At 33.5% G+C, this 14,338-nt stretch overlaps 1 protein-coding gene across 1 annotated transcript; it reads left to right on the top strand.

The window, feature by feature from the left end:
- Nucleotides 1-223: 223 nt before the first annotated feature.
- On the top strand, nucleotides 224-11,303 carry LOC137396350 (microfibril-associated glycoprotein 4-like). The gene is made up of 5 exons (XM_068082583.1): nucleotides 224-650; nucleotides 1,176-1,394; nucleotides 2,388-2,524; nucleotides 8,508-8,634; nucleotides 10,996-11,303. Exons 1-5 carry the CDS (start codon nucleotides 230-232, stop codon nucleotides 11,127-11,129), a joined length of 1,038 nt encoding a protein of 345 aa, XP_067938684.1. The 5' UTR covers nucleotides 224-229; the 3' UTR covers nucleotides 11,130-11,303.
- The last annotated feature ends 3,035 nt before the right edge of the window (nucleotides 11,304-14,338 follow it).

Here is a 14,338-nt window from a genome sequence, read left to right as displayed (position 1 = left end):
TCAACTAAAAAACTTTGAAGCTTTTAAAGTATAGTCAATCTGATAGGCTAGCAAAACATATCTTAAGCTTTTCATGCTTTGTGAGTTTTTAAAGCTGGACCTACATGTATAGTAAGATAAATGTAATGCTTGGTACTGAGTCTTAAAAATGTGGGCAGGGCCTAACAAGAAATCTATATATAAAAATGTTCAATGAGTGATCCCTTCATTCTAAGCCAAGCTTTCCAAAATGGCCTTTTTATCCAGTCTGGCATTATTCATTATTTTAACTTCTGCTTCTGACGCACATCTCATTGGGGTGAACGAAAAAGGACAAACATTTTTTCAATTGCGACAAAGTATCTACGCAGCTCGTCAACTTTTGCAAAATGAGTGTCCAACAATCTTAGAGGCCAATCATGGCATTTACGATGACAGCGCACTGCCATTTCATTTTGAAGTCAGCGAAGTCATTCATAGCAAGCTGCTAGACAGTTTGACTGAGTGCCTGACAACTCGAACTACTGCTGGAAGTGAGACTACCCTGCCTTCTTCAAGCCAAAGTCTAGCAACAGAGGAAGCGACTTCAACACAACAAACCAGTCAACACCTTTCAACAGATGAACCAACAAATGATCAGACTGTAACTAGGGAGATGTCAACACCTCAAGGTAAAACTTGATGTTTTATTTTAACTGTCATCAACCATAACCAATCTGGTATAGTAGTGGTTTTTTTAACAAAAATATCATTATATATTTTGAGAATTCCATTTAGTGTCTTTGTATTGCAACTATTTTTGAAAAATATGGTTTGGTAAACTTTTCAGGCACCAAAAAACAGCAATTTGAAAAAAAGTTTTTATATCTCTCTCTCATCTACTTCGAGTGTTATGGTCATATTTAAGTCACTAGTATGACACATATGTAAGTCAATTAATATTCTGGTATCACAATCCAAATTGGAAAATTTTAAGTGTAACATATATATTTAAAAGTAATCCAAGGAAATTTTGATGAAATCAATATTTAATAAACTAATAACTACCCTAGTTTTTCTAAACATTTTTGGTTGTCAGAAAAGGAAAAGCACTACACCCATTTAATTCATAAAAATAGATTAGGTTTATATTCTACTTTTCAAAAAACTATCTGCAAAGTTTGGTTTCAACAAACTCAAATTTCTTGTTGATACAGATTGTCAAGAGTTGTATGAGCAAGGAAATAGATGTCCTGGAGTTTATCAAGTTAACCCACCTCATACAGATAGTGAACCATTTCCTGTCTGGTGTGACTTTATTGATGGTCGTGGGTGGACTGTGTTTCAAAAAAGAGTAAATGGATCAGTTGATTTTCATCAAAACTGGACAAGTTACCAAGAGGGATTTGGTAATATACATAGAGAATATTGGTTAGGTAAGTTGAAATAACATTTTAGGTTAATTTTTTAAATGCCTAACATTTTGTTTCATAACTAAAAATTCTACTAGTCACGTTTTGGTAATACTTTTACAGTTCCAGTTAATTATGTTGAATGATATTGTTGCTCATTAACAAAAAAGAATTAGGAAGGAATCAATGTTTCTGAAAATATACTGAAGACTTATGTGACAACTATCAAAACAAAATTATTATTAGGGTTGAAAACTAAAATATTTTTTTGAATCTCAGCTTGATAGGTTAGAAAGTTCCTGTGCTGGAATATGATAGGAGCTAAAAACAAACAAAACAGTCAGGCTGTAAAACAGTGGGGTGTAAAACAGTGGGGTGTAAAACAGTGGGCTGTAAAACAGTGGGCTGTAAAACAGTGGGCTGTAAAACAGTGGGGTGTAAAACAGTGGGCGGTAAAACAGTGGGCTGTAAAACAGTGGGTGTAAAACAGTGGGCTGTAAAACAGTCAGGGGTGTAAAACAGTGGGGTGTACAACAGTGGGCTGTAAAACAGTGGGCTGTAAAACAGTGGGGTGTAAAACAATATGCTGTAAAACAGTCAGGGGTGTAAAACAGTGGGGTGTAAAACAGTGGGCTGTAAAACAGTCAGGCTGCAAAACAGTGGGGTGTAAACTTCATATAAATTCTTAGATCTTTAAATAAAACTTTATTATTTATAATTTAATAATTATGAAGTACTTCAATGAGAAGAATTTTTGAAATTAAAATTGGTAAAGTGTTACCTTATTTTTTTTGTTCGTTAGTACACAAATTGTTAAAAGTAATTTATTAATGCTTCTATAGGTCTAAATATTATATTTATCTGTGTCTTTAATTCCTTTGTTTATGTACAGTTGAGGTTGTGACAAAATAATGTGGCATTTAGATTAGTTTAGCAGCTTAAAGTAGCAACAAAATTAGAGAAAAAGACTTAAATATTTTTGTTTTCACTTTAATATATTTCATGAAACTCTTTCAGGTTTAAATAAAATCTATGCTTTGACCAGATCAAACACCAAACTGTCCATTTTCCTTAGAGCCGCGAATGGAACTACAGAGTCTGGAATCTGGCCAAGTTTTTATATAAATAGTTCAGCAGATGGTTATAAGTTAACAGTAAGTAGTTATATACTTCTAGATAATATCAATTATTTGTTTTATTTGCATAACCTTTAAACACTGCTGATACCTCATATAAATTGCAAAGGTATGAAAACTATTTTAATATTCTTACAGTTTTATGAGCACAATACTTTTTTTTCAATAAAGAGTAAAAATGGTAATCAGACAATTGGTTTTACTAAAAGTAGTGACTGTTTAAATTATTTGAAATGCCATATAACCAAATACTGCCATTGAAAGATATATTTTAAGTTCAATTTATTCGAATCCCTATAATCTAATAATAATACAAATGACATATGGTAATATTACTGTATTTACAAATATAGATGATCAGTGGTTATTTGAAAAAAAGCAGCATTTTGTGGCAGTCGCTAAAATAGTTCTTGTGTACATTATTAATTTTATTCTGGAAGGAAAATTTACTAAAGTTATGCTTTGCATGCTGTCCAATGAGAATTTGCATTTTTGTGAAAGGTTCAACTAAGCAGATGCTTTTGTTTGAAAATTTCCAAATTAAGTTTCAGCTTTTATTCAAAAAATACTTGCTTGACAAAGCGTGTAAAATAAAATTACCAGTGGATTACTGTGAATAATATTTTAAACATCAAGGCAGATCAATAAGTTGTTGTTTTATATAACTTTGTTGGAGCTTTTTAAAAAGAATCATTAATATTAACTTAACAAGCCTAATTTAAATTTCCAAAAGAGTGCAAAACTGCAACATGTTTTGCAAGTTAGCAGCAAACAAATCTTTGGTATGATAAGCTTTGAACCCTTTGAACCCTAACAGCCGTTATTCCGGCGTTGCATAGGGTGTGTCAGAGACCCTAACATCTAGAAAAATGATATTCACACGGCCCTGTTCACAAATGCTGTTTCTAAGTAGCAGCATAAATCAATCAATTTAATTCTTGCACTGGGCACTAAGCCAGAAATTTCACTTACATTTCTAACCATTTTGAAATATCTTTATTCAGTTCTTTCATTATAATGATAATTTTCATTAGAACGATATCGCAAAAAAATCAATATGACTTATTCGTTTGTAGGCCATAAATGATTGTGATGCAAATGAAGAATTTAATAATACTAGCTATAATTATCCAGTTTATCTTGAGCCATGAAATGATGATGAAAGTGATCAATAGATATGATGCTACTGTAGATATTTTTACGAGTTTCCAAAAGCATACAATTTTTTATAGTTTTAGTCTGAAGTTGTTAAATACTGTTTTTTATGTTTGATGTCATTTGCTGTAAGTTACTGAATTTTTTTGCTATGGTTTTCCAATAATCATTGTATTATGAGCACATTTAAATATATTTAACAAAAGTTTAAAAATTTAAAAACAGTTGAAAATTTGCCCAGGGTTACTGATACACATTGAAAAGGATGGCCAGGGTTGAAAGGTTAAAATTATCTAACAAAAAACATTTTGTTTCATGGTGATCCTGATTTTTTGCAAAATTTGCTGGCTAATATGCTCCTATCCTTAAAGGTTGACTTGCAACAAAATTCACATTACAGTTATTTGGTATCAAAAGATTCGCCATGTTTTACTCTATTGTGTTGTAGGTGCCAAATATGTGGGAATGTGATTAAAAGCTCGTAAAAGCTAAAAAACGAACAAAAAATCGCAGCCACACGAGACCGCCCTAGTTTGGATTCGTTTTCCAAAACGGCTAAAATGTGACGTATGTGTGCTAAAACGGCTAAAATGTGTGCGAGATAGTTTATGTTTACACTTTCATGCATCCTTATTCGTCGAACTATTTTCACAAATATACTTCACGCTTGCAACAAAAACCATGTCTATTGTTCTTACGCGTCTATTTTATCGGCATCGTAATGCTGCAACTTTGAGCACTGATATCTCAAAACATAGCATAAAAATATGTTTAATTTTTTAAGCTTAGTTTGAACGATTGCATATCATCCTCTGATAAAAATGATGAGCCTTTTGGTCCGCTATGATGGTTGAAAAATGCTGTAGAAACTTTTCGCGCCATATAGCGGGAATTGTAAGTCACGTGACCAGATAATGTTAGTTTCAGTTCAAGTTTGATCTATCGCAAATAGCAAACACGCTTTCTCATATTCAACTTGTTTATTTCAATTCGTCATAATGTCTAACGCGCCACATAGTGTTTGTGCAGCTGCCAAGCTGAGAAGCACCTTTTTTTTGGCCAAGAGCTGAGAAAAGACCAGACCTCCACCGGGCGTGGAGCAACTGGGTGAAGCTGGATGTGACAAACTTTATTTATTCGCCTGCTTACTCTTACCTTTGTTTTCGCCAGTTCAAAGACGACATGTTTTCTAACCTGTTTGCTTACTCCACATGTCACCAAAGCACGTGAGTAATTTAATTTATGAACTACTTGTATTAGTAGTTGTAACTCGGGTTATTTTCTAGTATTCTCCTAATAGTACTGTATTAATCTATATTTAATATAACAATATTAATGTCATTTAATTGTAATATTATATTCTTAGTATTTTATCTTTTTAATTACGTGTATTATTCTTATTATAATAACAAAACTAATTCATACTGCATATCTATCTGTAAAACGTAATATATTAATATATAATTGATAAAATAATGTTGTTTCACGATTAATTTTGCCAAATTTCTTAACCCCACTCACTTATAGATATGTTATATAACATAGTTATTGTCATTTTCTGGTATCATCGTTAATAGCATATTAATATTATTAGTTGATTATTATTAGTATTAGATGAAGAATTTGTGCCAACCACTGAAGACTGGGAAGAGTTTGAGCGCTATGTTGGCCAGCGTCAAACGCTCTCCAATTACATGTAAGATAGAGCTGAACTAAACCAAACTTGACAAAATATAAAAAATATCCATAGAGTTATTACTCACATTTTATGTTTACAATATCATGGATTCTGATAGGGTTTTGTAAAATCTGTGTCATGATTGCATGGCTATATATTTATTCTTTTTCTGATCAAGCAAATATGATATAATAACAGGAAATGATGTTGTACAGATCTTATTGCATGTCAACTATTGTGTTGTGATTTCAGACCCGAATCCTCCTTCAAAGAGGAGAAAATAATAGTAAGTGTGACAGCACTCCAGCGACTATTTCACTGTCACACCTGCGCCCTCCCCTGCTCATTCACGATGGTGCGAGAAGGCGGATGGGTAGAGTTCAAGGTTACATGTGCCTCCTGTCACCAATCGTACACTTGGGAAACAACTGCCAGGGTGAACAGAGCTCACGTCATCAACCCCCTGCTGGCAGCTACATCACTCTTTTCTGGCGGATGCCTTACGCAGAACCTCCGTTTTCTGTCGCTCCTGAACATCGCAATACCAAGCCACAGCGTTTGCCTCTACCAACAAAGAGAATACTTACATGGTGTGAGTGTTAATATTTACTCATAAACTTGGAAAATGTGAGTAAAAGCTTGGCACACTAATTGAATAACGACATTTAGAAACAATTTTTTTCTTGAAATGAAAATATGTCATCCTTCAAGCAAAATATATTATAATTCAAAATTCTGATTCTTCATCATAATATAGCACAAAAAGGGGGAAGAGGATTCTACATTCTTAGACTAATGATAATGATACAAATTAATCTTGTATAATGAAGTTTTACAATATTTTACAGTGTATTGCTGAGCAGTACACCCTGCATAACGAGGGATTGATGGCAGCAATCGATTGGGAGCTTGATTTGGCAGGTGATGGTAGATGCGATAGTCCGGGGCATTGCGCACTATACAGAGCCTACACTATGATGGATCAGAGCTGCGGTTTAATAGTCAGCAGCCATCTTGTCAAGGTAAAACTTTGACAGTTTTTACTTCACAGCCTGACAAAAACCCAAATTTTTTAGTAGTTATCAATACATAAACATGAAGTTGCTCATCTAGCTAAATAGTTCATTCAAATAATGTGAAAGTAATTGTTGGTCGTAACTTTCTTTACTTTGCAGTCAACAGAGACCACCAGCTCTAACACCATGGAGCTGGAAGGCTTCAAGCGATGCCAGTCCGATCTAATTTCCCACGGCCTGAGAGTGAGGTCCATTACAACGGATGTTGTTACAAAGGTTGTGTGCATACTGCAAGCTTGTGTTTTGGCTTATGCTGCAAATTTGTCGCCGTGAGCGACGGCCTCTACCTGCCTGCTTGGTGTCTAAGATTCGGGCTCTTTTCCCACCAACGGATGATGAAGAAGAGTTTGCAGACTTGCAAACAAGATTTGCGGCATAAACCAAAACACAAGATTGCGGTATGCACACAACCTTTTCCGAGCATTTGGCTATGGCTCTCCAAATGGGAATAGATTATCTACCAAAACAATTATTGAAAAACAATAATTGCTGATCATCAAAATAATCTCAATCTTTATATAATAAAATCATAAAACTAATACACTCTCTACTGTAGTAAGTGTACAAGCCAAATATACCAGTTCTCCTTGTGTTCCACGAGTTCAGAATATGTGTGTGTTCAACTGATGCATTAAATGTGTAACACAAGAATTTTAGATAATGCTTGACACATTAGCATAGCCTTGGTGTTGTTGGCATTAAATGAATACCCAACTCACTATGATATCGTAGGTAATTATTCCACCTCAACTCAAGGGGTGCCGACGCCACAAATTCGTTTACACCAGGATGCATACACAGGCATTCATGCTCCCCTCGGTCAAGGAGACAATGCGCAAACTCAGCATAATGGCAGCACAAACATTCAGGAAGAGATGGCATGTCTTGACAACGCTTGCAGGCACACCACTCTGTATCCGTTGGTATTAGCTCCTAAAGAAATGAACAGATATGTCTATGCAACCATAGCTAATACATCAGGTCGATGTTATCCAACAGTATATCAGTGCAGCGCTAGATTTAAATATTAAAATTGTTAATGTTGTCATTCGAGAAAAATCTGTAATTATTTTTTCGCAATATTGAAGCGATAATTATCATCATTAAAATCATATATAATAATATTCGTTCTATCACTCTCAAGCTAAAACTATTACTACTAGCTAGCTTGGCACATAAGAGCTGGCTAGTGGCGATGCTTACTTGCTGGGAGGTTTGATTCTGTTGAGGATCTTCTTCAGATAGAGCGTCAGGCTCGAAACGCCAGGGTCTTAACTTTTCAGAATTTGACATTTTTTATGATCGCAACTCGGACATGAATAGTCGAACGGAATGGCCAAGCCGAAACTGTAAAGTAGCGAGCATCTATATTTGATACGGGGTCTTAGGTAAAACCCGAAGTGTTTATCATAAACTATTGCTACGATAAGTTTGATATTGAGTTTTTTATTGGCTTTTCAATTCACGCGAGAACATCACGTGACAAGACAATAACCATACAGCGCGGATACGTCATCGAAATCAAGAGATTCCAATCCACGGCGGCTTTTTGTTTTTGAGCTTTTAAGAGCTTTTTATCACATTTCCACATATTTGGCACCTACCACACAACAGAGTAAGACATGGCGAATCTTTTGATACCAAATAACTGTAATGTGAATTTTGTTGCAAGTCAACCTTTAAGGATTTTTACTATTGCAAAGCTGTGAAAGAATTAGCAGCTTTTGTGAACTTTGTTGAAAGGTTTTGCACATATTCTTTAATGTATACTAGGGCTTTAATAGTTGGTAACCAGACAGACATAAGGGGAATATACATACACTCTTGAATATACACATTCTTTCTAATCATCTATACAGTTTATAGCACAGTTATGTATTGACTAATGTAATTGTCCTGAATATTGACCTCCTTAGGAGTAATGGTAGTATCATGTCTTTAGAGTCATATCATAGATATAGTTTAGCTCAACTCAAATGTGTTAACTTAAAAAGTTCTTTAGTTTGTCTCCATAACTTAATAGAGAAACAGGGAATTGTAATACATTATTCCTATTAATTCTTGTACAGTTCACACATATCTATACTAACAGATTAGTAATGATGGCTATCGTGGGAGTTTAGATAGCTATGGTCTGGACCATCATCATGGGATGAAGTTCAGCACTCCTGATCATGATCAAGACAACAGTGGAGGCAACTGTGCTCAATATTGGGAAGGTATGAAAGTTTTAGCTAGAGTGTTATCAGATATTTGTTAACTTTTTTTCTACTGCATTTGAGATTCGGTGTTGTTAATAAAAATATTTTATCATGGTCATTCAACTAAATGATTATTTGTATTTGTATTTTTATGGAAAGTAACTGAATAATTAACCGTTAAACTTGCATGTGTTAAAAAGGTATTAGGTAAAAAGTTAGCTGATACTAAATTCTGCTCCACCGATGGCTCCAAACAGTTAAATCTGCTTTACTGAATTATTACGCCATGGTCTAACTTTGCGTATGATCTCCAAAAAACCTAACTCTGGGTCATGAACTCAATCAGCTAAAGACCAAAAAGCTAAAAAACTGTGTAAAACTTGTATCCCATTGCTTGGAGTTGAGAAATCGCATGTGCCGAGCTGCTGAAAACAGCATTGAGCTAGAGTAAATGTGACAGTGTTAATTATTCAACATAGATTGACTTCTATCAGCATTTAGGTTCTTTCCAGGAAGTTTTCTATGACAGAAACAATATAATTTTATTTTTAATGCATACACTATTGCTTCCGTATGTGATAATAAAATCCAGTCTTAGTTTATAGCCAATGATGCAAAATCTATGAAAATGCTTTGATGGCCAAAAAACCCATGTCTGTCAGCAATATTTGTATTAAATTAAAGTTTTTTTAATTTATATACTAGTGTGTACATTACATGATTCTTATTTACCTAGCAGAATATTCAGAGGGTGCAAAATTACTCTAGTAGAATGCACTCATCATACATGACAAAGACTTTAAGAAACTTATTTTACAATCAAATCACCACTAGCAAGACCAACAAAAAATTTATCCCACGACTAAACGAGCGGATGCGAAGTTTGGGAGTTTTTAAGATAAATGCATGTGCACACAACTTACAAAAATTATTCATCAACAATGAGACGAACCCTTGTTTTGAAATCTCATCAACAAATTTAACCATCGTTTTGCAGAGTCGTTAAAGTATAATAACGTTGCAAAACACATTTAAACCTATTTAAATGTGTTACCAAGTCATTGTAAACCATCGGCATTACCTTAAAACTTACCCATCTGATCGGATTATACACAAATAGACAGATTAATTTGGACGAAAATTGCCACAAAACGCTTGCGAAGAGCAAACGAAGAGCTTGGTTTAATAAAAGTTAAGACCGGCCTACGATCTGCTAATAAAGCCGTGTGACAGATAGTAGAACAATTCAGCATTGCGTATTTCACGAGAAACCCGTGCTCATTTCACCAGTCTATGGCATTGTTTACATGTAATCGAATTTATTTGAAGGTTTTTGTAATGAATGTAGAGGCATAGAGTAAATTACAGGTTCGAAATTGTGGTACACAGTTTATCAGCCTATGTTTTTTGTCCAATCACCGAAGGTTTCATTATTTAAAACATTAGCCGAAAATATGTACCAGCTAGGGCCGAACTACAACGCCCCTTTATGACGAGAACATTTTTTATTTTGGTTGCTGCAGTTTGCAGGGAACTTTCAGACGCGTGAATGCTCATACTTGCTTTCTGTTAAAGAATGCTATCAAAACCATTCTAAATTCAACGCAACCGACTTTCAAACTGTGTATAGTACACAGTAGCTTGCCATTTTACTTCTACTTTTGCATGTCAAAGTTATAATATACATATTTCCTTATCGTTGTTGGTAAAATACATACATTGCAGTAGGTTAGGCCTACAGCTTAAATTAATATTATTTTTATCGTTGTAAAACAGGTTTGAGATAGTAGTAGATTAGGTGTGATTTTTTGTGTGACTAGGTGTGATTTATTATTGTATTAAACCAAGCTTTTCAAGCTATTTCTAGAACATTTCTATTTAAAACAAGTCTCATTTACACTATACTCTCTCAATTCCTGCTGAGAACTACTTTCTCAACAGCCAACAGTACCCTTTCTTTTTTCCATTATCACTTTGGTCGTGGGCTGTATGACAGTGGAATTTCTAGTTTGTTTTATTTGTGTACTCTTTGTTTAGGGATTTTCCCTGAACTTGTGATAACTTGTGCAAACTTGTGCACCATTCAAAAAAGTCAAGAGACATCCATGTTGACCTTTTCACCCTTTTTAACTTTCAGTGTGAAATTGTATGTGTGTATTCAAAGTATAAACTTAGCCAGTCCAAAATACTATAATAATATAATGGGTATTATGGAAGGTACTAAAATATCTAGATAGACTACAATTTTAATGCAGTAAAAAGAACACAGAGATAAAAATATCATAAAATGTTTTTCAACTCTATTAATATAATTTGTTCAACCATTTTAAATCATAAATGTATAATATTTTATTGTATTTCATCAAGACTGTGTTGTAGGTGGCTGGTGGTTTACAAACTGTCATGAATCCTTGCTGAATGGAGTATATGGTGCTGAAAACCAAGGAGGGATAATGTGGAGGAGCCAATCAAATCACTTCACTGAGTCAGTGATGAGAGTCACCAGAGATTAAATGGTGTGCCAACTTTTTTGTATAGTTCAGCAGAAACCCTACTTATGCAGAGTAATGTTATCAAATACCATTTCTTTGCATGTTCTATTGTTGGCAATAATTCTTTGAGTAGTTTGACAACTTGCTACACTTATTTTGATAAACTATTTATAATATAAACACGTTAGCTTGAAAGTGCCTGTTATATTCTATCATAAGTAAAGATAAGTGATAAAATATATTGCTGGTAGTAGAAATGAAACCGTTTATAGAGATTTTTTATACATTTAGCTAAAGTTTTCTTAGCTACTAAATATGCAGCCTAACAAACATCAACAAACATATGTATGTTCATGAAATCAAGCAAGATGACACCATTATATGCCAAAGTTTAATCAGCACACATGTGACCACATAAAGTCAGGCTATTACAGCGTTATACTAAGTTTTAAAATACAATAATCTTGGAAAATACTCAACAATTTGCTGATGGCTCACCATTTCAATCATGCTAAATACCGGCTTCTATTCCTAACAGAAAGGCAATGATCTACTTTTCTTCAATTGACTGTTTATTTGGGTGCATATCTTTTCTAGTGTAAACACCCTCAGATTAATGATTTTTACTAATCAAATTATATTCACAGTAATCATTGTAGTATAAGGCTTCTGACATGTTAATTTTTAGACCTAGTAATCAAAGCAGTGAAAATGATTGATTAACAGCGTGCTGTCAGTCACATTTCTAAGCTTTTCATTAAAAAGAGAGCATATTCTATGAACCTACCATCACACCGGCTAAATCACTGTTGAGGGTCACTTTTGATATCTGTTGTGACGACACACCAAAATTTTATGTACATATAGCAAGCTTGAAGATTACTCAAAAGATTATATAGATATTTCCAAATGACACCAGAGACACCCACATATCTTTGAAGATTAGTATACATGTTTAAAGGAATAAATATTGGCAATTAATGATTTGGCTGCATTTAGAGCAAAATTGTTGTCTAAGAAATATACCTGAAAGTTAGAAAATCGGCAGTTTAGGTAGCCTTAGGCCTATAGGAATGCGCAATGGCAATACTTGTATAACTTAGGAAGTATGCATAAAATTTAAAAACTGATTGATTATTTGGGACAAAAACTTATGATGAAAATGTGACCAAGAGAATAGACAAAATAAAATTATCAATAACACATAAGTGTCAGTTTCTATATTTAACTTTAATGTAAACAAATGCTGACAGGGTTCAAGGACCTGATTTGAGAGCTGCTCTCAATACATCATCGAATCATAAGAAATAGTTAATTTTTTGTATTTTTACTAATAATCTATGACTAGTAATTAAATTAGTCAAGTGGGCCTAATACAATTTTTAAGAAACGTTAAAACAAACTCTTTCCAAAAACATTTGAAAGTTATAATCACTAGCTCCTTGTTAATCTCATAATCTATTCCCAAGATGAATTTGGATTCTCTTTAGATAGAGTAAATCTTACAATTTATATTTTTATACATTCTTCAACAAAATCTTTTGTGTTAAATAGCAAGAGAGAGCATACAGAAGATAAATATTGAATAAGCATCATAGAGTTGATTTACCTTGAGTAATATTTATTGGGTAGATAACTCCTACAATCCAGTGCTCAATTGTTTTGAAAACAAATGTTAGGTGCATAAACTGTTTACAGAATAGTAGTAATATATGCAAATTTAACAAAATTGCCACTTTCATATTTTTTAATCTCAATGAAAACTAAACTACACCTTTTCTCAAAGTAGATTATTACAAAAAGGTCAAGGATATTGACCAATAAGAAAATTTTGTAACTCATGCAGCTTGTAGTTCATGAAACCAATCTGATACGGTATTGCCATACTATTTTAGTTTCTTTTAGAAGTTTTGCTACAGCAACATATCAATGCTTCCAATTTTTTCCTACCAGAAGTAAATATAGATGTGTGAGTAGTACTTTTAGTGATTAAATTTTACATAAATACTACATAATTATATACAGTGTTTTATACGCCGTGTTGTTTACTGTTAAATACTTTCTAGGCAAAATGTTCAATTAATGTTATTATTTTCTCTGTCGCTTTCATGTTGAACGATAATGTGTTATTTTTAAATAAACACATATGATTTTCAATATGTGTCTGTCGTTTATCTGTCTAGTCATAGCAATTAAGTATTAGCCACAAAAAATTACCCTAAATAATTAATATAGTGTGACTTGGAGTTATGATGCCCTTCAGTGAATCATATATCTTACTGATAAAGTATAACTTGTGTAGAAACAATTCATGGCTATTCAAGTGCACTGTCTCAATCAGTCAAGTTATATTATGATAAGTGAATTATTTGATCATGCAATATTATCAAATGTTTTTTATACCTGTAAAAGGGTTAGAAGGACAAAAAGTCAAGTTTAGTATAAAACTAGAAAGAGGAAAAGATTCCAAATTTTGGAACTAGGAACTGGACTATCAACTGCTCCAAGGATCAGCTATACGCATGCTGTGTACTGACTCTCACTGTTATATCAAATGTACGCTAGTTGATTGTGATGTTGATTAATAATTTAGTTGCAGAGACTGTGGTGATTGTTTTTAAACCTCTTGTAAAGCTGTTTTTAATAATTAATGAATAAAATATTTACAACTGATTATTTCTGCAATAACTGCCTTATTGTAGAGATCAAAAGTTATTGAGACTGAATTTTTAAACAGAAGTTGTCCTCCCTTAGAAATGATTTTGTTAAATCATGAACATTTAGACCAGGGTTGCCCAACCAGTCGATCGCGATCTACCAGTCGATCTTCAAGTGCTTGGCAGTCGATCGCGGGATGATTTTAGGATAACATATAATTACAACATAAAATAATAATTATTCACTAACTAGCAGCAACTACTATTGCTGCACAGCACTTTACTAAACTACTGCACTAAAAAAGTAGTTTTAATAATAACATTATTTACCTATTATCGTTGTTTATGTATAGTCGTGTTTGATTGTGTATTTCAAGACCAACAAAAATACACGTGAACGCCATTCATAAGTTCCCAGCACAGGACCGCAGAAAAAGCCGATAGGTCCGCACTCGATACAAAACCGTGTATAGTTCTTCATGCACCCAAAATAACTTTTGTTAAAATGTTATGCAGCTTTCTGCTAGCAGTCGATCTCGTTTTTTCTTTTTGAATAAAAACATAAACCCTTAA

Source organism: Watersipora subatra, chromosome 5 (genome assembly GCF_963576615.1).
Source record: "Watersipora subatra chromosome 5, tzWatSuba1.1, whole genome shotgun sequence".
Taxonomy (NCBI): domain Eukaryota; kingdom Metazoa; phylum Bryozoa; class Gymnolaemata; order Cheilostomatida; family Watersiporidae; genus Watersipora; species Watersipora subatra.
This window is presented reverse-complemented; position numbering and strand designations above follow the sequence as displayed.

Bases quoted from the DNA above. Each gene is read 5' to 3' on its own strand.
- LOC137396350 (XM_068082583.1), top strand. From the start codon at position 230: ATGGCCTTTTTATCCAGTCTGGCATTATTCATTATTTTAACTTCTGCT. The intron at 1,395-2,387 runs GTAAGTTGAAAT...AAACTCTTTCAG, and splicing joins ACATAGAGAATATTGGTTAG to GTTTAAATAAAATCTATGCT. The intron at 8,635-10,995 runs GTATGAAAGTTT...ACTGTGTTGTAG, and splicing joins CTGTGCTCAATATTGGGAAG to GTGGCTGGTGGTTTACAAAC.